The sequence below is a fragment of the Procambarus clarkii genome, chromosome 79 (assembly GCF_040958095.1).
Source record: "Procambarus clarkii isolate CNS0578487 chromosome 79, FALCON_Pclarkii_2.0, whole genome shotgun sequence".
In the NCBI taxonomy this organism is placed as follows: domain Eukaryota; kingdom Metazoa; phylum Arthropoda; class Malacostraca; order Decapoda; family Cambaridae; genus Procambarus; species Procambarus clarkii.
This window is the reverse complement of record NC_091228.1, coordinates 22,095,917-22,121,540: the sequence shown is the minus strand read 5'-3', so window position 1 is coordinate 22,121,540 and position 25,624 is coordinate 22,095,917. Positions and strand designations below refer to the sequence as shown.

The 25,624-nt window shown below is 55.9% G+C and overlaps 1 protein-coding gene across 2 annotated transcripts in view; it reads right to left on the bottom strand.

The window, feature by feature from the left end:
* Nucleotides 1-22,820, bottom strand: part of LOC123764540 (Boundary element-associated factor of 32kD) — a 183,092-nt gene extending 160,272 nt beyond the window's left edge. The window contains exon 1 of one of the 2 annotated variants that reach the window (XM_069314595.1): nt 19,078-22,820. In XM_069314595.1, coding sequence (XP_069170696.1) covers nt 19,078-21,588 — 2,511 coding nt within the window. In that variant the 5' untranslated portion in view covers nt 21,589-22,820. The remainder of the gene's footprint in view (nt 1-19,077) is intronic. The other variant, XM_045752520.2, reaches the window with a different exon arrangement.
* Between the last annotated feature and the right edge of the window lie 2,804 nt (nt 22,821-25,624).

Sequence of the window (25,624 nt, the reverse complement as noted above, 5' to 3'; positions counted from 1 at the left end):
TCACCACAACAACACTGCAGGTCACCACAACAACATTACAGGTCACCACAACAACACTGCAGGTCACCACCACAACACTACAGGTCACCACAACAACACTGCAGGTCACCACCACAACACTACAAGTCACCACAACAACACTACAGGTCACCACAACAACACTACAGGTCACAACAACACTGCAGGTCACCACAACAACACTGCAGGTCACCACAACACTACAGGTCACCACACACTACAGGTCACCACAACAACTGGAGGTCACCACAACAACACTACAGGTCACCACAACAACACTACAGGTCACCACCACACTGCAGGACACCACAACACAACAGGTCACCACAACAACACTGCAGGTCATCACCACACACTGCAGGTCACCACAACAACACTGCAGGTCACCACAACAACACTGCAGGTCACCACAACAACACTGTAGGTCCACCACCAACACTGCAGGTCACCACAACAACACTGCAGGTCACCACAACCACACTGCAGGTCACCACACAACAACTGGCAGGTCACACACAACAACCCTGCAGGTCACCACAACAACACTGCAGGTCACCACAACCACACTAGCCGGTCACCACAACAACACTACCAGGTCACCACAACAACACTGCGAGGTCACCACAACAACACTGCAGGTCACCACAACAACACTAGCAGGTCACCAACAACACTGCAGGTCACCACAACAACACTGCAAGGTCACCACAACACACCTGCAGGTCACCACAACAACACTAGCATGTCACCACAACAACACTGACAGGTCATCACCACAACACTGCAGGTCCCACAACAACACTGCAGGTCACCACAACAACACTGCAGGTCACCACAACAACACTGCAGTTCCACCACAACACTGCAGGTCACCACAACAACACTGCAGGTCACCACAACAACACTGCAGGTCACCACAACAACACTTCAGGTCACCACAACAACACTACAGGTCACCACAACAACACTTACAGGTCACCACACAACACTGCAGGTCACCACAACACTACAGGTCACCACAACAACACTGCAGGTCACCACAAACAACACTGCATGTCACCACAACAACACTGCAGGTCACCACAACAACACTGCAGGTCACCACAACAACACTGCAGGTCACCACAACAACACTACAGGTCACCACAACAACACTGCAGGTCACCACAACAACACTGTAGGTCACCACAACAACACTACAGGTCACACCACAACACTGGAGGTCACCACAACAACACTGCAGGTCACCACAACAACACTACAGGTCACCACAACAACACTGCAGGTCACCACAACACTGGAGGTCACCACAACAACACTACAGGTCACCACAACAACACTGCAGGTCACCACAACAACATTACAGGTCACCACAACAACACTGGAGGTCACCACAACAACACTACAGGTCACCACAACAACACTGCAGGTCACCACAACAACATTACAGGTCACCACAACAACACTGCAGGTCACCACCACAACACTACAGGTCACCACAACAACACTGCAGGTCACCACCACAACACTACAAGTCACCACAACAACACTACAGGTCACCACAACAACACTACAGGTCACAACAACACTGCAGGTCACCACAACAACACTACAGGTCACCACAACACTGCAGGTCACCACCACAACACTACAGGTCACCACAACAACACTGGAGGTCACCACAACAACACTACAGGTCACCACAACAACACTACAGGTCACCACCACACTGCAGGACACCACAACACAACAGGTCACCACAACAACACTGCAGGTCATCACCACAACACTGCAGGTCACCACAACAACACTGCAGGTCACCACAACAACACTGTAGGTCATCACCAGAACACTACAGGTCACCACAACAACACTGCAGGTCACCACAACAACACTGCAGGTCACCACAACAACACTGCAGGTCACCACACCAACACTACAGGTCACCACAACAACACTGCAGGTCACCACAACAACACTGCAGGCCACCACAACAACACTGCAGGTCACCACAACAACACTGCAGGTCACCACAACAACACTACAGGTCACCACAACAACACTGCAGGTCACCACAACAACACTGTAGGTCACCACAACAACACTACAGGTCACCACAACACTGGAGGTCACCACAACAACACTGCAGGTCACCACAACAACACTGCAGGTCACCACAACACTGCAGGTCACCACAACAACACTGCAGGTCACCACAACAACACTGCAGGTCACCACAACAACACTACAGGTCACCACAACAACACTGCAGGTCACCACAACAACACTCTAGGTCACCACAACAACACTGCAGGTCACCACAACAACACTCTTGGTCACCACAACAACACTGCAGGTCACCACAACACTGCAGGTCACCACAACAACACTACAGGTCACCACAACAACACTGCAGGTCACCACAACACTGGAGGTCACCACAACAACACTGTAGGTCACCACAACAACACTGCAGGTCACCACAACACTGCAGGTCACCACAACAACACTGCAGGTCACCACAACACTACAGGTCACCACAACAACACTGCAGGTCACCACACCACTGCAGGTCACCACAACAACACTCTAGGTCACCACAACAACACTGCAGGTCACAACAACACTGCAGGTCACCACAACACTGCAGGTCACCACAACAACACTGCAGGTCACCACCACAACACTACAGGTCACCACAACAACACTGCAGGTCACCACTACAACACTGCAGGTCACCACAACAACACTGCAGGTCACCACTACAACACTGCAGGTCACCACAACACTGCAGGTCACCACCACACTGCAGGTCACCACAACAACACTACAGGTCACCACAACACTGCAGGTCACCACAATAACACTGCAGGTCACAACAACACTGCAGGTCACCACAACAACACTGCAGGTCACCACCACAGCACTGCAGGTCACCACCACACTGCAGGTCACCACAACAACACTGCAGGTCACCACCACCACACTGCAGGTCACCACAACAACACTGCAGGTCACCACCACAACACTGCAGGTCACCACAACAACACTGCAGGTCACCACAACAACACTGCAGGTCACCACAACAACACTGCAGGTCACCACAACAACACTACAGGTCACCACAACAACACTGCGGGTCACCACAACAACACTGCAAGTCACCACAACAACACTGCAGGTCACCACAACACTGCAGGTCACCACAACAACACTGCAAGTCACCACAACAACACTGCAGGTCACCACAACAACACTGCAGGTCACCACAACAACACTACAGGTCACCACCACCACACTGCAGGTCACCACAACAACACTGCAGGTCACCACAACAACACTGCAGGTCACCACAACAACACTGCAGGTCACCACAACACTGCAGGTCACCACAACAACACTGCAGGTCACCACCACAACACTGCAGGTCACCACAACAACACTGCAGGTCACCACAACAACACTACCGGTCACCACAACAACACTACAGGTCACCACAACAACACTACAGGTCACCACAACACTGCAGGTCACCACAACAACACTACAGGTCACCACAACACTGCAGGTCACCACAACAACACTGCAGGTCACCACCACAACACTACAGGTCACCACAACAACACTACAGGTCACCACAACACTGCAGGTCACCACCACAACACTACAGGTCACCACAACAACACTACAGGTCACCACAACAACACTACAGGTCACCACAACAACACTGCAGGTCACCACCACAACACTGCAGGTCACCACCACAACACTGCAGGTCACCACCACAACACTACAGGTCACCACAACAACACTACAGGTCACCACCACAACACTACAGGTCACCACAACACTGTAGGTCACCACAACAACAGTAAGTATTAACGCCGCCACCGCTCAGTACTGCCGCCAGCCTCCCCCAGACAACAATTGATAACGTACCATAAAAGGGATCTGATTCAAGACCATTTTTCACGGTAGAAAACATCATGTACGGTGGCAATAAAGAGACCTTTCACTAACCTAATATGGAATATGAACATTATTTTATATATTAATATTTACAGGGTGTCTCAAGAGTCTGGCTCCGAGGGACACGTGTATTTAAACTATAATTTTTGTTTACACAAGATTTACACAGGTTTTGTTTAAAGCAATGAAACCAAATACTTATATACTTAGAAATGTTCAAATGTATTGCGTTGAAAGCCTTCGAAAATATATTGAAGTACTGAAAATGGAGGTCATTTTGACCATGTAGTGTGACTGATAAAATGAAAATATATTTAAACATAAGCCTAGTGATTATGCTTTTATACTTTGGCTATGTGGCCAGGCTTTAGGGAGACCTCGTCATGTCCTGTAATGTTGGCGTGTGTGGTAGTGACCAGGCTTAGTACGCGTCCAGCACCAGACCAGAGCTGTGAGGAGTGTCGCCCACTCAGCTACCAACACCCTACATACTTCATACTAGGCTTCTACGTCAAACCAATCCAGTTTTGCACACAAATTCTTAGTTTCTTTGTTCAACAGCGATATTTTGCCAATAAAGAATTGTATTTTATCAAATAAAGATAAATAAAAATACGGTTTAATTGCTTTTTAGTGCAGTGTGTCGACCTCAATCACGGAGCAGGAACGGTCAACAGATCTTAGGAGTAGGAACCAATACAGAGAAGTTATCAATATTTTGCGACACACCAATTTAGGATGGGGGGAATATTGAGAAATATGGAGGGAGACAAGACAGCCAAACACACACACGTAAACATCAAAAGGAGAAGATCTAACAATGGGTGAGTGAACTCTCATCTCTGGACTCTCACTCTCTCTCTCTCTCTCTCTCTCTCTCTCTCTCTCTCTCTCTCACTGTGCCACCATGACGTTGTACACAAATATTATACAACATGTTGAAAGGTTGCCATAGCTGGTGTGTGTCTCAGTACTTGCAGCAATGATAATATGACACCGTGTAATACCCCGCAGCGGCACCTGCAGCACAGGTGTCGCTGTGGGCCTCTGCACCTGTGTGCTCAGGCACCTCTCATAAACTTCTCTTATAGGGGCCCCCAGAGGTAGGCTATGGACCCCTTGTCTGGGATATATTATGGTCCCCACAGGTAGGCTAGTGACCCCTTGTCTGGGACATATATAAGGGCCCCCAAGAGGTAGGCTAGGGGCCCTTGTCTGGGACATATACCAGCAGGATCAAGAACACCTGGGGCTTGTGGCTCATGCTATATGTGATGATATGAATAACTACTTTACTGATAATTATATAAACTATATATAATATAGTATTTTCCCTTGTAAATTGTTATAAATATATGATCTTTATGTATTTTAATAAAGAAAAAACTCCTTAACAATAACAAATTATAGAGATTTTTACCAACTTCGCATTTAAAATTTTATACTTAGTAATTTTATTAATAGTATTTTTCTGTTTTGCTTAACATTGGTGTAAGTTAGGAGTGTTGCGAGAGAGGCCGCGGCTCTCAGAGTGACTGAACACAGGAGCAGCCTTAACATTGGTGTAAGTTAGGAGTGTTGCGAGAGAGGCCGCGGCTCTCAGAGTGACTGAACACAGGAGCAGCCTTAACATTGGTGTAAGTTAGGAGTGTTGCGAGAGAGGCCGCGGCTCTCAGAGTGACTGAACACAGGAGCAGCCTTAACATTGGTGTAAGTTAGGAGTGTTGCGAGAGAGGCCGCGGCTCTCAGAGTGACTGAACACAGGAGCAGCCGTAGCAAATAATCTTCCTCATCATAACCAGACATGTTCCAGCTTCCCCGGACTGCTTCCCAGCCCATGAAAACACTCACATAATAGACTGAATAAACCCAGTGAATTGATGACAATACTCGTGTATTATTGTATCATCAGGCTACAAGTTTATCACCCAAGATTCGCCCTCCATTCCACCAGCCCTCAAGTACTGCCTCCTGCCTGCTTATGTATATATGATATTTATACTGTATATTATTTAGTAAAGAGAAACAAAAATCAATGATTCCCATCTAGGAGGATACTGAGGTGGCCGGGAGAGTGTTGCCCGCTGGTGGCTGACAGTGACGGCGTCCATGTTGCCCGCTGGTGGCTGACAGTGGCGGCGTCCATGTTGCCCGCTGGTGGCTGACAGTGGCGGCGTCCATGCTGCCCGCTGGTGGCTGACAGTGGCGGCGTCCATGCTGCCCGCTGGTGGCTGACAGTGGCGGCGTCCATGCTGCCCGCTGGTGGTTGACAGTGGCGGCGTCCATGCTGCCCGCTGGTGGCTGACAGTGGCGGCGTCCATGCTGCCCGCTGGTGGCTGACAGTGGCGGCGTCCATGCTGCCCGCTGGTGGCTGACAGTGGCGGCGTCCATGTTGCCCGCTGGTGGCTGACAGTGGCGGCGTCCATGCTGCCCGCTGGTGGCTGACAGTGGCGGCGTCCATGTTGCCCGCTGGTGGCTGACAGTGGCGGCGTCCATGCTGCCCGCTGGTGGCTGACAGTGGCGGCGTCCATGCTGCCCGCTGGTGGCTGACAGTGGCGGCGTCCATGATGCCCGCTGGTGGCTGACAGTGACGGCGTCCATGCTGCCCGCTGGTGGCTGACAGTGGCGGCGTCCATGCTGCCCGCTGGTGGCTGACAGTGATGGCGTCCATGCTGCCCGCTGGTGGCTGACAGTGACGGCGTCCATGCTGCCCGCTGGTGGCTGACAGTGGCGGCGTCCATGCTGCCCGCTGGTGGCTGACAGTGATGGCGTCCATGCTGCCCGCTGGTGGCTGACAGTGACGGCGTCCATGCTGCCCGCTGGTGGGTGACAGTGGCGGCGTCCATGCTGCCCGCTGGTGGCTGACAGTGGCGGCGTCCATGCTGCCCGCTAGTGGCTGACAGTGATGGCGTCCATGCTGCCCGCTGGTGGCTGACAGTGACGGCGTCCATGCTGCCCGCTGGTGGCTGACAGTGATGGCGTCCATGTTGCCCGCTGGTGGCTGACAGTGATGGCGTCCATGCTGCCCGCTGGTGGCTGACAGTGGCGGCGTCCATGCTGCCCGCTGGTGGCTGACAGTGATGGCGTCCATGCTGCCCGCTGGTGGCTGACAGTGATGGCGTCCATGCTGCCCGCTGGTGGCTGACAGTGATGCCTCCATGCTGCCCACTGGTGGCTGACAGTGATGGCGTCCATGCTGCCCGCTGGTGGCTGACAGTGGCGGCGTCCATGTTGCCCGCTGGTGGCTGACAGTGATGGCGTCCATGCTGCCCGCTAGTGGCTGACAGTGATGGCGTCCATGCTGCCCGCTGGTGGCTGACAGTGATGGCGTCCATGCTGCCCGCTGGTGGCTGACAGTGGCGGCGTCCATGCTGCCCGCTGGTGGCTGACAGTGATGGCGTCCATGCTGCCCGCTGGTGGGTGACAGTGATGGCGTCCATGTTGCCCGCTGGTGGGTGACAGTGATGGCGTCCATGCTGCCCGCTGGTGGCTGACAGTGATGGCGTCCATGCTGCCCGCTGGTGGCTGACAGTGATGCCTCCATGCTGCCCACTGGTGGCTGACAGTGATGGCGTCCATGCTGCCCGCTGGTGGCTGACAGTGGCGGCGTCCATGTTGCCCGCTGGTGGCTGACAGTGATGGCGTCCATGCTGCCCGCTAGTGGCTGACAGTGATGGCGTCCATGCTGCCCGCTGGTGGCTGACAGTGATGGCGTCCATGCTGCCCGCTGGTGGCTGACAGTGGCGGCGTCCATGCTGCCCGCTGGTGGCTGACAGTGATGGCGTCCATGCTGCCCGCTGGTGGGTGACAGTGATGGCGTCCATGTTGCCCGCTGGTGGGTGACAGTGATGGCGTCCATGCTGCCCGCTGGTGGGTGACAGTGACGGCGTCCATGCTGCCCGCTGGTGGGTGACAGTGATGGCGTCCATGCTGCCCGCTGGTGGGTGACAGTGACGGCGTCCATGCTGCCCGCTGGTGGGTGACAGTGATGGCGTCCATGCTGCCCGCTGGTGGCTGACAGTGATGGCGTCCATGCTGCCCGCTGGTGGCTGACAGTGATGGCGTCCATGCTGCCCGCTGGTGGCTGACAGTGATGGCGTCCATGCTGCCCGCTGGTGGCTGACAGTGATGGCGTCCATGCTGCCCGCTGGTGGCTGACAGTGGCGGCGTCCATGCTGCCCGCTGGTGGGTGACAGTGATGGCGTCCATGCTGCCCGCTGGTGGCTGACAGTGACGGCGTCCATGCTGCCCGCTGGTGGGTGACAGTGATGGCGTCCATGTTGCCCGCTGGTGGCTGACAGTGATGGCGTCCATGCTGCCCGCTGGTGGCTGACAGTGGCGGCGTCCATGCTGCCCGCTGGTGGCTGACAGTGATGGCGTCCATGCTGCCCGCTGGTGGCTGACAGTGATGCCTCCATGCTGTCCACTGGTGGCTGACAGTGATGGCGTCCATGCTGCCCGCTGGTGGCTGACAGTGGCAGCGTCCATGTTGCCCGCTGGTGGCTGACAGTGATGGCGTCCATGCTGCCCGCTAGTGGCTGACTGATGGCGTCCATGCTGCCCGCTGGTGGCTGACAGTGATGGCGTCCATGCTGCCCGCTGGTGGCTGACAGTGATGGCGTCCATGCTGCCCGCTGGTGGCTGACAGTGACGGCGTCCATGTTGCCCGCTGGTGGCTGACAGTGATGGCGTCCATGCTGCCCGCTGGTGGCTGACAGTGGCGGCGTCCATGCTGCCCGCTGGTGGCTGACAGTGACGGCGTCCATGTTGCCCGCTGGTGGCTGACAGTGATGGCGTCCATGCTGCCCGCTGGTGGCTGACAGTGATGGCGTCCATGCTGCCCGCTAGTGGCTGACAGTGATAGCGTCCATGCTGCCCGCTGGTGGCTGACAGTGGCGGCGTCCATGCTGCCCGCTGGTGGCTGACAGTGGCGGCGTCCATGCTGCCCGCTGGTGGCTGACAGTGGCGGCGTCCATGCTGCCCGCTGGTGGCTGACAGTGACAGCGTCCATGCTGCCCGCTGGTGGCTGACAGTGATGGCGTCCATGCTGCCCGCTGGTGGCTGACAGTGACGGCGTCCATGCTGCCCGCTGGTGGCTGACAGTGATGGCGTCCATGCTGCCCGCTGGTGGCTGACAGTGACGGCGTCCATGCTGCCCGCTGGTGGCTGACAGTGACGGCGTCCATGCTGCCCGCTGGTGGCTGACAGTGATGGCGTCCATGCTGCCCGCTGGTGGCTGACAGTGATGGCGTCCATGCTGCCCGCTGGTGGCTGACAGTGGCGGCGTTCATGCTGCCCGCTGGTGGCTGACAGTGATGGCGTCCATGCTGCCCGCTGGTGGCTGACAGTGACGGCGTCCATGCTGCCCGCTGGTGGCTGACAGTGATGGCGTCCATGCTGCCCGCTGGTGGCTGACAGTGACGGCGTCCATGCTGCCCGCTGGTGGCTGACAGTGGCGGCGTCCATGCTGCCCGCTGGTGGCTGACAGTGATGGCGTCCATGCTGCCCGCTGGTGGCTGACAGTGATGGCGTCCATGCTGCCCGCTGGTGGCTGACAGTGGCGGCGTCCATGCTGCCCGCTGGTGGCTGACAGTGGCGGCGTCCATGCTGCCCGCTAGTGGCTGACAGTGACGGGCCGGTCCACAGGGCCACGGGCCGGTCCACAGGGCCACGGGCCGGGCCACAGGGCCACGGGCCGGGCCACAGGGCCACGGGCCGGGCCACAGGGCCACGGGCCGGGCCACAGGGCCATGGGCCGGTCCACAGGGCCACGGGCCGGGCCACAGGGCCACGGGCCGGTCCACAGGGCCACGGGCCGGGCCACAGGGCCACGGGCCGGGCCACAGGGCCACAGGGCCACGGGCCGGTCCACAGGGCCACGGGCCGGTCCACAGGGCCACGGGCCACAGGGCCACGGGTCCACAGGGCCACGGGGCCACAGGGTCACAGGGCCACGGGGCCACGGGGCCACAGGGTCACAGGTCCACAGGGCCACGGGGCCACGGGGCCACAGGGCCACAGTTCAGCATGAGGACCGTGGCTCAAGGCACTAACATCAACCCAAACAGTAGTCCACATTCTGCCAGGGGAACTTGTGTGGCCACAATGTCCAAGAACTTACAGATAACCAGGATGGAAATACGAAAGCAAAAAGATAAAAGATGATCGACGTCAAATGAAGTAATCTTATCTGGATCTTATCAGGAGACAAACTCTATAGGAACTGTTGGGGAGAGTTAAGTTGTCAATGTTATGTTGACAGTAAGATGGCAGGAGTCTATTGTGTGAGCTGCCAGTACGTTAATGTTGGGGGCTTGGTACGTCACCTGAACGTCTCCCCTCTCCCACGCCTCTACTCTCCCACCCACGCCTCCCCTCTCCCACGCCTCTACTCTCCCACCCACGCCTCCCCTCTCCCACCCACGCCTCTACTCTCCCACCCACGCCTCCCCTCTCCCACCCACGCCTCTACTCTCCCACCCACGCCTCTACTCTCCCACCCACGCCTCTACTCTCCCACGCCTCTACTCTCCCACCCACGCCTCCCCTCTCCCACGCCTCTACTCTCCCACGTCCCCCCCACACCAACGCCCCCCACCACCCACTCACCCGGGAAATAAGAACCCATAAGATATACAATAACACTTATAGCTCATTTGAAAGTGATGTAGCGGTAGCTATTGTTGTCTAGAAAACAAAACAAATGTTTATTTAGGTAAGGTACATACATACAAGAAATTTTTACAAAGATTGTTTGACTTATAGGTAGAGCTAGTACATACAATGCCTAAAGCCACTATTACGCAAAGCGTTTCGGGCATTTACAACAAATGCAAAGCATTACAACACAATGTATTCTGGAGTGTAAGTGTTGTATAGAAGCAATACAACACAATACACCCTGGGGTGTAAGTGTTGTATAGAGACAATACAACCTGGGGTGTAAGTGTTGTATAGAGGCAATACAACCTGGGGTGTAAGTGTTGTATAGAGACAATACAACCTGGGGTGTAAGTGTTGTATAGAGACAATACAACCTGGGGTGTAAGTGTTGTATAGAGGCAATACAACCTGGGGTGTAAGTGTTGTATAGAGACAATACACCCTGGGGTGTAAGTGTTGTATAGAGACAATACAACCTGGGGTGTAAGTGTTGTATAGAGGCAATACAACCTGGGGTGTAAGTGTTGTATAGAGACAATACAACACAATACAACCTGGGGTGTAAGTGTTGTATAGAGGCAATACAACACAATACAACCTGGAGTGTAAGTGTTGTATAGAGGCAATACAACCTGGGGTGTAAGTGTTGTATAGAGGCAATACAACACAATACAACCTGGGGTGTAAGTGTTGTATAGAGGCAATACAACCTGGAGTGTAAGTGTTGTATAGAGGCAATACAGCACAATACAACCTGGGGTGTAAGTGTTGTATAGAGGCAATACAACCTGGGGTGTAAGTGTTGTATAGACGCAATACAACACAATACAACCTGGGGTGTAAGTGTTGTATAGAGGCAATACAACCTGGAGTGTAAGTGTTGTATAGAGGCAATACAACCTGGAGTGTAAGTGTTGTATAGAGGCAATACAAGACAATACAACCTGGAGTGTAAGTGTTGTATAGAGGCAATACAACCTGGAGTGTAAGTGTTGTATAGAGGCAATACAAGACAATACAACCTGGAGTGTAAGTGTTGTATAGAGACAATACAACCTGGAGTGTAAGTGTTGTATAGAGGCAATACAAGACAATACAACCTGGAGTGTAAGTGTTGTATAGAGGCAATACAAGACAATACAACCTGGAGTGTAAGTGTTGTATAGAGACAATACAACCTGGAGTGTAAGTGTTGTATAGAGGCAATACAACACAATACAACCTGGAGTGTAAGTGTTGTATAGAGGCAATACAAGACAATACAACCTGGAGTGTAAGTGTTGTATAGAGACAATACAACACAATACAACCTGGAGTGTAAGTGTTGTATAGAGGCAATACAAGACAATACAACCTGGAGTGTAAGTGTTGTATAGAGACAATACAACCTGGAGTGTAAGTGTTGTATAGAGGCAATACAACACAATACAACCTGGAGTGTAAGTGTTGTATAGAGGCAATACAAGACAATACAACCTGGAGTGTAAGTGTTGTATAGAGGCAATACAAGACAATACAACCTGGAGTGTAAGTGTTGTATAGAGACAATACAACACAATACAGTCCTCCAAAGTAGAGGAAATGGTTGTCAACATTATGATCTTCGTGGGGAACATTTCATGTATTAGCATCATTGTTATCTATAAAGAACTGCAATAATTATTATTATTGTCTAATAATCTAATAATAATAAACTATTGCAATTATAAATAACAATATTTAGGATACGAGAAACATACCACATTAAAAATAATGAAAGTTGTAGCCTAATAATTTAATTTAATGGATTTATAACATTCCACTTTTAGCCTAGTTACTAATACAATGTTTTCCAATTTTTTTTTAATAACCTACAACTGTAGAGAGCAACTTTAGAGGCCTAAACGTCCAGGAGCCTGTACGTACAGGACTCACCAACGGCCTTGTTACAGTGTACTTTGTGTACGTTATTTGGTGTACACACGAACAATGAAATGACAAGTGTGTGAGCGTCCTACACCAGGCTGGCACCTGTAGTCTCCCCCACACCACACAGGTGACACCTGTAGTCTCCCCCACACCACACAGGTGACACCTGTAGCCTCCCCCACACCACACAGGTGACACCTGTAGTCTCCCCCACACCACACAGGTGACACCTGTAGTCTCCCCCACACCACACAGGTGACACCTGTAGTCTCCCCCACACCACACAGGTGACACCTGTAGCATCTCCCACATCACACAGGTGACACCTGTAGTCTCCCCCACACCACACAGGAGACACCTGTAGCCTCCCCCACACCACACAGCTGTGGTCACGAGTCCTTGTCCCATAATATTGCTGCCACCCTTCACCTGTCCTCACACTTTCTATTTTAAGGTTCTCTCGTACATCGTCGGACAGTGTGTGCTCTAAGTGAACATTAAAACATTCACAACACTAACCAGTACCAGGGTTCACAACACTAACCAGTACCAGGGTTCACAACACTAACCAGTACCAGGGTTCACAACACTAACCAGTACCAGGGTTCACAACACTAACCAGTACCGGGGTTCACAACACTAACCAGTACCAGGGTTCACAACACTAACCAGTACCGGGGTTCACAACACTAACCAGTACCAGGGTTCACAACACTAACCAGTACCAGGGTTCACAACACTAACCAGTACCAGGGTTCACAACACTAACCAGTACCAGGGTTCACAACACAACAGTAACCAGTACCGGGGTTCACAACACTAACCAGTACCAGGGTTCACAACACAACAATAACCAGTACCAGGGTTCACAACACTAACCAGTACCGGGGTTCACAACACTAACCAGTACCGGGGTTCACAACAGTAACCAGTACCGGGGTTCACAACACTAACCAGTACCGGGGTTCACAACAATAACCAGTACCAGGGTTCACAACACTAACCAGTACCAGGGTTCACAACACAATAACCAGTACCGGGGTTCACAACACTAACCAGTACCAGGGTTCACAACACAACAGTAACCAGTACCGGGGTTCACAACACTAACCAGTACCAGGGTTAACAACACTAACCAGTACCGGGGTTCACAACAATAACCAGTACTGGGGTTCACAACAATAACCAGTACCGGGGTTCACAACAATAACCAGTACCGGGGTTCACAACACTAACCAGTACCAGGGTTCACAACACTAACCAGTACCAGGGTTCACAACACTAACCAGTACCGGGGTTCACAACACTAACCAGTACCGGGGTTCACAACACTAACCAGTACCGGGGTTCACAACAATAACCAGTACCGGGGTTCACAACACTAACCAGTACCAGGGTTCACAACACTAACCAGTACCAGGGTTCACAACAGTAACCAGTACCGGGGTTCACAACACTAACCAGTACCGGGGTTCACAACAATAACCAGTACCGGGGTTCACAACAATAACCAGTACCGGGGTTCACAACACTAACCAGTACGAGGGTTCACAACACTAACCAGTACCAGGGTTCACAACACAACACTAACCAGTACCGGGGTTCACAACACTAACCAGTACCGGGGTTCACAACACTAACCAGTACCGGGGTTCACAACACTAACCAGTACCGGGGTTCACAACACTAACCAGTACTAGGGTTCACAACACAACAGTAACCAGTACCGGGGTTCACAACACTAACCAGTACCGGGGTTCACAACACAACACTAACCAGTACCAGGGTTCACAACACTAACCAGTACCGGGGTTCACAACACTAACCAGTACCAGGGTTCACAACACTAACCAGTACCGGGGTTCACAACACTAACGAGTACCAGGGTTCACAACACTAACCAGTACCGGGGTTCACAACACAACAATAACCAGTACCAGGGTTCACAACACTAACCATTACCGGGGTTCACAACACTAACCAGTACCGGGGTTCACAACACAACAATAACCAGTACCGGGGTTCACAACACTAACCAGTACCGGGGTTCACAACACTAACCAGTACCGGGGTTCACAACACTAACCAGTACCGGGGTTCACAACACAACAATAACCAGTACCGGGGTTCACAACACTAACCAGTACCAGGGTTCACAACACTAACCAGTACCAGGGTTCACAACACTAACCAGTACCGGGGTTCACAACACTAACCAGTACCAGGGTTCACAACACTAACCAGTACCGGGGTTCACAACAATAACCAGTACCAGGGTTCACAACACTAACCAGTACCGGGGTTCACAACACTAACCAGTATCGGGGTTCACAACACAACAATAACCAGTACCGGGGTTCACAACACTAACCAGTACCGGGGTTCACAACACTAACCAGTACCAGGGTTCACAACACAACACTAACCAGTACCGGGGTTCACAACACTAACCAGTACCGGGGTTCACAACACTAACCAGTACCGGGGTTCACAACACTAACCAGTACCGGGGTTCACAACACTAACCAGTACCGGGGTTCACAACACTAACCAGTACCGGGGTTCACAACACTAACCAGTACCGGGGTTCACAACAATAACCAGTACCGGGGTTCACAACAATAACCAGTACCGGGGTTCACAACACTACCTCCCCCCCCCCCTGTCATTCTGCTGTTATAACTACTTTGTGTACACCGTTTGTACGAATGGTCCCGTGTTCGTTGTGTTGTGGTCCCGTGTTCGTTGTGTTGTGGTCCCGTGTTCGTTGTGCTGTGGTCCCGTGTTCGTTGTGCTGTGGTCCCGTGTTCGTTGTGCTGTGGTCCCGTGTTCGTTGTGCTGTGGTCCCGTGTTCGTTGTGCTGTGGTCCCGTGTTCGTTGTGCTGTGGTCCCGTGTTCGTGATGTTGTGGTCCTGTGTTCATGATGTTATGGTCCTGTGTTCATGATGTTGTGGTCCCGTGTTCGTTGTGCTGTGGTCCCGTGTTCGTGATGTTGTGGTCCCGTGTTCGTGATGTTGTGGTCCCGTGTTCATGATGTTATGGTCCCGTGTTCATGATGTTATGGTCCCGTGTTCATGATGTTGTGGTCCCGTGTTCGTTGTGCTGTGGTCCCGTGTTCGTTGTGTTGTGGTCCCGTGTTCGTGATGTTGTGGTCCTGTGTTCATGATGTTATGGTCCTGTGTTCATGATGTTGTGGTCCCGTGTTCGTTGTGCTGTGGTCCCGTGTTCGTGATGTTGTGGTCCCGTGTTCGTGATGTTGTGGTCCCGTGTTCATGATGTTATGGTCCCGTGTTCATGATGTTATGGTCCCGTGTTCATGATGTTGTGGTCCCGTGTTCGTTGTGCTGTGGTCCCGTGTTCGTTGTGTTGTGGTCCCGTGTTCGTGATGTTGTGGTCCTGTGTTCATGATGTTATGGTCCTGTGTTCATGATGTTGTGGTCCCGTGTTCGTTGTGCTGTGGTCCCGTGTTCGTGATGTTGTGGTCCCGTGTTCGTGATGTTGTGGTCCCGTGTTCATGATGTTATGGTCCCGTGTTCATGATGTTATGGTCCCGTGTTCATGATGTTATGGTCCCGTGTTCATGATGTTGTGGTCCCGTGTTCGTTGTGCTGTGGTCCCGTGTTCGTTGTGTTGTGGTCCCGTGTTCGTTGTGTTCCCGTGTTCATTGTGCTGTGTTCCCGTGTTCATTGTGCTGTGGTCCCGTGTTCATTGTGCTGTGGTCCCGTGTTCATTGTGCTGTGGTCCCGTGTTCATTGTGCTTTGGTCCCGTGTTCGTTGTACTGTGGACCCGTGTTCGTTGTACTGTGTTCCCGTGTTCATTGTGCTGTGTTCCCGTGTTCGTTGTGTTGTGGTCCCGTGTTCGTTGTGCTGTGTTCCCGTGTTCGTTGTGCTGTGGTCCCGGGTTCGTTGTGCTGTGGTCCCGTGTTCATTGTGCTGTGGTCCCGGGTTCGTTGTGCTGTGTTCCCGTGTTCATTGTGCTGTGTTCCCGTGTTCGTTGTGCTGTGGTCCCGTGTTCATTGTGCTGTGGTCCCGTGTTCGTTGTGCTGTGGTCCCGTGTTCGTTGTGTTGTGGTCCCGTGTCCGTGATGCTGTGGTCCCGTGTTCATTGTGCTGTGGTCCCGTGTTCATTGTGCTGTGGTCCCGTGTTCATTGTGCTGTGGTCCCGTGTTCATTGTGCTGTGGTCGTGTTCGTTGTGCTGTGGTCCCGTGTTCATTGTGCTGTGGTCCCGTGTTCATTGTGCTGTGGTCCCGTGTTCGTAATGTTGTGGTCCCATGTTCGTTGTGCTGTGTTCCCGTGTTCGTTGTGCTGTGGTCCCGTGTTCGTTGTGCTGTGGTCCCGTGTTCGTTGTGCTGTGTTCCCGTGTTCGTTGTGCTGTGTTCCTGTGTTCGTCCGGCTACCACCGTGATTTCGCGATATAACGTATAACCAGTCAGTGTTCTCAACAATAACAGTCAGTGTTCTCAACAATAACAGTCAGTGTTCTCAACAATAACAGTCAGTGTTCTCAACAATAACAGTCAGTGTTCTCAACAATGTTAGCCAACTATGGTTCCGGGAATACAAAAAATATCAGCATTTTGATGTACCTTTTTAAAAACATTTTCAGATAATTTATTTGTTTGAATTAGACCTTTATGTGACATGATATAACATTGTCTACACTCACACCCACCCAGCATCCCCAGCAAGACTATGTCTACACTCACACCCTCCCAGCGTGCCCAGCAAGACTATGTCTACACTAACACCCTCCCAGCATGCCCAGCATGCCCATGTCTACACTCACACCCTCCCAGCATCCCCAGCATGCCCATGTCTACACTCACACCCTCCCAGCGTGCCCAGCAAGACTATGTCTACACTAACACCCTCCCAGCATGCCCAGCAAGACTATGTCTACACACACACCCTCCCAGCGTGCCCAGCAAGACTATGTCTACACTAACACCCTCCCAGCATCCCCAGCAAGACTATGTCTACACTAACACCCTCCCAGCATGCCCAGCAAGACTATGTCTACACTAACACCCTCCCAGCATCCCCAGCAAGACTATGTCTACACTCACACCCTCCCAGCATGCCCAGCAAGACTATGTCTACACTCACACCCTCCCAGCGTGCCCAGCAAGACTATGTCTACACACACACACCCTCCCAGCGTGCCCAGCAAGACTATGTCTACACTAACACCCTCCCAGCATGCCCAGCAAGACTATGTCTACACTAACACCCTCCCAGCGTGCCCAGCAAGACTATGTCTACACTAACACCCTCCCAGCGTGGCCAGCAAGACTATGTCTACACTAACACCCTCCCAGCGTGCCCAGCAAGACTATGTCTACACTAACACCCTCCCAGCATGCCCAGCAAGACTATGTCTACACTAACACCCTCCCAGCATGCCCAGCAAGACTATGTCTACACTAACACCCTCCCAGCGTGCCCAGCAAGACTATGTCTACACTAACACCCTCCCAGCATGCCCAGCAAGACTATGTCTACACACACACCCTCCCAGCGTGCCCAGCAAGACTATGTCTACACACACACCCTCCCAGCGTGCCCAACAAGACTATGTCTACACACACACCCTCCCAGCGTGCCCAGCAAGACTATGTCTACACTAACACCCTCCCAGCATGCCCAGCAAGACTATGTCTACACACACACCCTCCCAGCATGCCCAGCAAGACTATGTCTACACTAACACCCTCCCAGCATGCCCAGCAAGACTATGTCTACACACACACACCCTCCCAGCGTGCCCAGCAAGACTATGTCTACACTAACACCCTCCCAGCATGCCCAGCAAGACTATGTCTACACACACACCCTCCCAGCATGCCCAGCAAGACTATGTCTACACTAACACCCTCCCAGCATGCCCAGCAAGACTATGTCTACACACACACCTTCCCAGCATGCCCAGCAAGACTATGTCTACACTAACACCCTCCCAGCGTGCCCAGCAAGACTATGTCTACACTAACACCCTCCCAGCGTGCCCAGCAAGACTATGTCTACACTAACACCCTCCCAGCATGCCCAGCAGGACTATGTCTACACTAACACCCTCCCAGCATGCCCAGCAAGACTATGTCTACACTAACACCCTCCCAGCGTGCCCAGCAAGACTATGTCTACACTAACACCCTCCCAGCATGCCCAGCAGGACTATGTCTACACTAACACCCTCCCAGCATGCCCAGCAAGACTATGTCTACACTAACACCCACCCAGCGTGCCCAGCAAGACTATGTCTACACTCACACCCTCCCAGCATGCCCAGCAAGACTATGTCTACACACACACCCTCCCAGCGTGCCCAGCAAGACTATGTCTACACTCACACCCTCCCAGCGTGCCCAGCAAGACTATGTCTACACACACACCCTCCCAGCGTGCCCAGCAAGACTATGTCTACACACACACCCTCCCAGCGTGCCCAGCAAGACTATGTCTACACACACACCCTCCCAGCGTGCCCAGCAAGACTTATGTCTACAAATCATCACCTACCTTTAAACTCTTGCATCTTGGGTCTAGGAAGCTGGCGACGTGGTGGAGCGGCGTGAGTGAGAGGGCCTCGGTGAGGCTGGTAGCCAGGTGCTGCTTCAACTGCTGTAGGGGCGGCGAGCTGGCTGGCGAGGCGCACAGCTGCAGCAGTTTTGCTCGACACAACACAGCTTGGTTGAGCGTGGGGCGCAGAGGGTCGCGCACCGTCAGGAGGCAGCGCCTCACACCCGTCAGGAGCTCGGCCACTTCCTGGTAGTTGAGGCGCTCGCCTAACAAGGAGCCGCCTGCCTCACAGCCCGCCATCACCACACACAGCTCGTCGTGGTGTGCCGTGATGAAGGTGAGGGCGTGCAGCAGGGCGTCCCAGCGACGCACCTCGTGGGGCTTCAGGCCACAGCCCGTCACGCTGGCCACGCCAGAGTCAGCCAGGAAGGACAGAACAGACGCCACGTCGTCACAGATCTGTCTGTACGACGGCTCGTCTGCGAGGCCCTCGAGCACGGCCTCCGTGGCGTGCCAGACACAGCGCACGCCCACCACACCAGGCTCGGCGGGGCTGCCCTGGTCGCTGACCACCGTCACGTGCTTGTCTCTCATGGCTGCCGGCACCAACACGTCGCTGAAGAAGTTAGCGAGGAGCGCCGTCACCGCCTCCTCCTCCGTCTCCTGCTCCCCCAGGCGGTGCGCGCCCAAGGCGTAGCTCCGCAACTCAAACTTTGGAGTAATAAAGTGTATGGCACCGGTGAGGAGGTTGAGTTCGCGGTCCTGGTGCAGGGAGAGGCAGAGGTTGGGCTGGTCGAGCACGGCCCTGGCGATGACGGAGCGGGAGTCGCCGGCCATGGGGCTGAGGAAGGTGTTCAGCAGCTGCCTGGCGGAGGGCAGCGGCTCCTCCTCCCTGAAGGTCCCGTGCGCCGCTCCAAGGTTTAAAACTGTCCACACTAACCTTTGGAAAGCAGAGGTGTCGAGGGCAGAGGCGGCCACCAGGTCCTGACACATGTAGCGGAGTAACGCCCGCGCCACGCCCGCCATGGCTGCTGTGGGCGCCAGCGGTGCTTCCTCGGACAGAGATCGTGGACCATCGCTCTCGATCTTGAGTGTGAGGCTGAGCGGTGACCCTTGAGGCGAGCCCGGCTGGGCGGCGTGGGCGGGCGCCGGGGAGTGGGCGCGCACCGTGGGCGGCGGAGAGTCACCCAGCCGCGGGTCAACTTCTGGAGGAGGAAGCACATGGTGGTGCGGGCGGGAGTTGAGGTCGGTGGCGGAGCACCTGTGCCTGAGGAGGCCGCCGGTGCCGCTGTACTTGGTGTAGGTGACCACCTTGAGGCAGTGCTTGCAGGCGGCGTACTGCCTCACCACGCCGTCCACCACCACCACCGAGAACCTCGACCACACGTCAGAGATGTAGTGCGACCCTCCAGCGTCCTTCTCGGAGAGGGTGATGCGGGAGGAGCCGCAGCTCACCAGCTGCTGCACCGCCTCCTTGCTCAGCTCCCCGCCGCCCTCCTCCACGCCCTCGTCCTGGCCGCGCCCGCGCCCGCCGTACCTGCTGGGGGACGCCGACCCTCGCAGGTCCTCGGGCACCGCGCCCCCGTCACTAGTGTCCGCGCGCTCCTTCTTCACCTTGGCGCGGCCCCAGCAGGAGCTGCTGCTGGCCTCGCCGGGGCTGGCGGGGCTGCGCGCCCTCGCCTCCCGCACCACCACCTCCACCCGCGCCCTCTTAGCCTCCTGCTCCTCTCTCTCGCGCTGGTGCTGCTGCTGCTGTCTGTGCAGGTGTTCCAGGTGGTTGTGGTGCAGCTGCTGCTGTAGCTGCTGCAGGCGCTGAGGGTCGGCGAACAGCCCGGTGGCGTTAGCGAGGTTGAGCGCCGTGAGGGGGTGAGCCGCAGCTGCCGCCACCAGCTGCGGTATCTGCAGGAACCTCAGGTCTATGGGGAAGGAGGGTGGAGGGGCGCCGGCCTTCCGCTTGCGGCTCCCGTGGGAGGCGGTGAGGGTGGTGGTGGGCTGGGCGGCGGTGGGCGGCGAGCCCGTGCTGGTGGGCGAGGAGCGGGAGGCCGTGGTGGTGAGGGACACGGGCGAGGACCGGGCACTCCCGCCATCACTGTACACTGGCACCTCCTCATGCTTGATGGAGATCGCCTCCTCCTTCACACTGTTGTTGTCACTCAACAAGAATGTGTCACCCTTGTCGGCGGGGGTCTTGAGGCCGGCCGCCGCCGCCGCCGTGTCCACCGGCAGGTTAAGCTTGGCCGAGAGCTTGACGGCACGGTTGACCGGGGACCTCTCTGAGAGGGGGTTGCAGGGATGGCGCAGGAGGCTGGCGGTGCCGCTGCGGGAGTCGCAGTGCAGCACCCGGTAACATACCTTACACACGGCGAACGGCCGGATCACATGGTCCACTCTCACACGATAATAGAATTTCCAAGCATCAGCGCGCGCTTTTTGGTTGATCTCCAGCTCCAAGCGGTCGGAATGCTCGAGGATCAACCTTTCGATAAACGTCTTGTCCACGACCTCTGTCATATTCGCACCGGCCCACGCCAAGCACACAACTGGCTCGGGCGGGCGCGCGTGCGTGAGTGTACTGTAGAATGTGTCACGGTCACACGCACGACTAGGAACGTGACGGGAAATTTATAACAGATCGTTCTAGCGGGCTACACCCACCTCGGCCAAGCCTGCCCATTTCCGCACCAGATCGCGTCCGGCTTCACGAATCACGCTTGCCACGACACGAAACACTGCACATGATGACGGAGAAATGGGGAAAACACACGCGGCTACTTCTCCAAAAGCCATAAAAACAAGTCGGTGTGAGTAGCGTGCGCGCCGGCTAGGACGCACTTGGGCCCGGGAGCCGCTGGATGTTGATTCGTCACGGAGGCGAGTGAGTCAATACGCGGCCCCCACGTGACGGGATCACCTCTCCTCGCCCCTCACGGCCCCTCTCCCTCGCCCCTCCCCCTGCCCCTGCCCCTCTTCTCTAACACTTCACTCACGACATAGTGCGTAAAGGTGCGAGGCGACGCTAGGCCAAGCTCCACTGTCGCCAGCACCCGGCGCGTCCGTAGCGCCAGCTGATGAGTGTGTGCAAGCGGAGAACGGTGACCCTCGCCAACACCTGATCTTCCAATATTCACTCTTACACTCCTACACTCACTCTTACTAAGTCATTATTCCTCCAGCACTAGCGTGAGCCGTCACTGTACACTACTCCGTTATCACCGTAGTCGCCTCAGTGTTGACTAAGGTGGTGGTTGTATGGGGGCTTACGTGGACCCCGTTAAGGTGAGTTACATAAATGGCGGAGCTATGCAGGCCCATAAACAGCGGTGGTGGCCGGTGGTGGAGGTGGTCAGGCCGGCCCCGGGCCACCACAACACTCACTGAGGTTCGTCATGTTCTGTTGTAGAGCGTCCCTCCTCCGTGCACTAGCCGGACACCAGCAGGAGCGGCTGCCACTAGCAGGCGTGGGGTGGTGGTGGTGGCGGCCACGACAACACCCACCTAGACTAACACAGCAGTGAGCGAAGATGTGTGGTGGCGGGTCGTCCCTCCGTGGGGCTAGGCGGCGGGGTGGGCTAGGCGGCGGCGGCGGCAGGCAGTGGTCATGCCTCCAATACTAATTAGGAGCGGACCGGACCAGCGGGTAGACTCCTCGCTCCTCCACCTCCTGCCCTTCACCTCCACCACTACTCTCCACCTCTCCACTACAACCTCTCTACCTACTCTTAAGGGGTCGTTAGTGGCGTGATGAGGCAGCCACCTCGTTCCCTTGACCACTATAAACAACTGCTGTATTACCCTCACACACCCACTCACAAGTCAACAAGTGCCCCCCCCCCCCACACACACACACACACGCACGCACTTTAGGGGTGTTTTGGGGCCCGTTACCCATTCATGAATGGACGGCGCGCATTCACAATTTCATTCTTAAATGCTGTTAAAGATTTTGGAAGGAAGAAATAAGCGGGAATGTTAGGAGGGGGAAGCATAGTGAGTGAAGCCACAGGTGTGTACGGCCCGGCCAGGTGTTGGGGCGGTCACCTGGTCAATATCAACGGAAACTGAGCCTTACAGGAAGCGACGCAGCGCCCCAGGAATTTGAGAGAGTGCGTGACAACCTGCCCACAGTTGCCATATTGCTGGCCTCGCCGGCTCTTGCACTCAATATGACTCTTGAGTGCAAGGTGTGGATGGTGTAGGTGTGTGCTAGAGACGGTGAGTGTGTGGTGGTAGTGGGCAAGGATTCGTGACGGGCAGGTGTTGCCAGGGCCCCCGTGCCCAGGGTGTGGGCCCCCGTGCCCAGGGTGTGGGCCCCCGTGCCCAGGGTGTGGGCCCCGTGCCCAGGGTGGGCCCCGTGCCCAGGGTGTGGGTCCCCGTGCCCAGGGTGGGCCCCGTGCCCAGGGTGTGCCCCGTGCCCAGGGTGTGGGTCCCCGTGCCCAGGGTGTGGGTCCCCGTGCCCAGGGTGTGCCCCGTGCCCAAGGTGTGGGTCCCCGTGCCCAGGGTGGGCCCCGTGCCCAGGGTGTGTCCCGTGCCCAGGGTGGGCCCCCGTGCCCAGGGTGGGCCCCGTGCCCAGGGTGTGGGTCCCCGTGCCCAGGGTGGGCCCCGTGCCCAGGGTGGGCCCCGTGCCCAGGGTGGGCCCCGTGCCCAGGGTGTGGGCCCCCGTGCCCAGGATGTGCCCCGTGCCCAGGGTGGGCCCCCGTGCCCAGGGTGGGCCCCGTGCCCAGGGTGTGGGTCCCCGTGCCCAGGGTGGGCCCCGTGCCCAGGGTGGGCCCCGTGCCCAAGGTGGGCCCCGTGCCCAGGGTGTGGGCCCCCGTGCCCAGGGTGTGGGTCCCCGTGCCCAGGGTGGGCCCCGTGCCCATGGTGGGCCCCGTGCCCAGGGTGGGCCCCGTGCCCAGGGTGTGGGTCCCCGTGCCCAGGGTGGGCCCCGTGCCCAGGGTGTGGGCCCCGTGCCCAGGGTGTGGGTCCCCGTGCCCAGGGTGGGCCCCGTGCCCAGGGTGGGCCCCCGTGCCCAGGGTGGGTCCCCGTGCCCAGGGTGTGGGCCCCCGTGCCCAGGGTGTGGGCCCCCGTGCCCAGGGTGGGGCCCAGGGTGGGCCCCGTGCCCAGGGTGGGCCCCGTGCCCAGGGAGGGCCCCCGTGCCCATGGGAGCGGCAGGCCGCCACCAAATACCAGGCTTGATGCACCGTAGCCCGTCATCTTGCAGCACACAACAATACTTTACTGTACCATTACTCCCGCCTCAATATTGCTCGTTGCAGATAACTCAAAGTTGCAGTGAAATTGGTTAAATCAAGATTCCAGGTAAGGCGGGAGAGCGGAGCGGACCTCCTACGGCTCAACATGGCAGCCACGAATCTTGCAATTGCAACGTGACAAAAAAATCAGCCTGAGGCCTGACGGGCTCGGCCCCTTGCATGCTTAGGTGGCGGCGGCGGGGCACGGAGGCGGGCCGCAGGAAAGCTGCCATTCTGCCCTCACCAAAGTACCAATTGAGGCCAAATACCACGGCAGCCGGCCGGCCGGCCGGACCGGTCCACCACCTGCCCTACCTGAGGACATGGCCGTCCCGGGCACAGCTGTGGCTGCTGCCCACCTGCACGTGACGGTACCAGGCTCGGGCACGGCTACCAGGCTGCCCGGGCATGGGGCGCGTCGCCCCTACACAGGTCTTGTGGCACTCTGGGTAACGGGTTCACTCGCGGTCATCACGCGGCAAGCCTTGACACTCAAAGCTGGCACTGAGCCGCAGCTTACAACCCCGAGGGTAACAAGTTGAGCGTGACTGGCAGCGGAGGGTTGATGACCAGGTACCTGTGGAGGACCTGTGCGTGAGGCGACCAGTGGGCGGGGGCTGGAACCTGTACCGGGGGCGAGGCCTACCCCGGGGCACCAGGCTTCGTGACCCGGCCCCGCCCGCCTCACTACGCATATTGACCCAACCCCCACATACCCAGGGTGAAGGCTGCACCCTGGCTTGGGTGCCCCGTGGGAGCACACTCCCACAGTGAGGCAACACTCCCACAGTGAGGCAAGACCCACCACCACCACACTCCCACAGTGAGGCAACACCTCCACCCCCACACTCCCACAGTGAGGCAACACCACCACCACTACACTCCCACAGTGAAGCAACACTCCCACAGTGAGGCACCACCACCACACTCCCACAGTGAGGCACCACCACCACACTCCCACAGTGAGGCACCACCACCACACTCCCACAGTGAGGCAACACCTCCACCCCCACACTCCCACAGTGAGGCAACACCACCACCACCACACTCCCACAGTGAAGCAACACTCCCACAGTGAGGCACCACCACCACACTCCCACAGTGAGGCACCACCACCACACTCCCACAGTGAGGCAACACCACCACCCCCACACTCCCACAGTGAGGCAACACCTCCACCCCCACACTCCCACAGTGAGGCAACACCACCACCACCACACTCCCACAGTGAAGCAACACTCCCACAGTGAGGCACCACCACCACACTCCCACAGTGAGGCACCTCCACCACACTCCCACAGTGAGGCACCTCCACCACA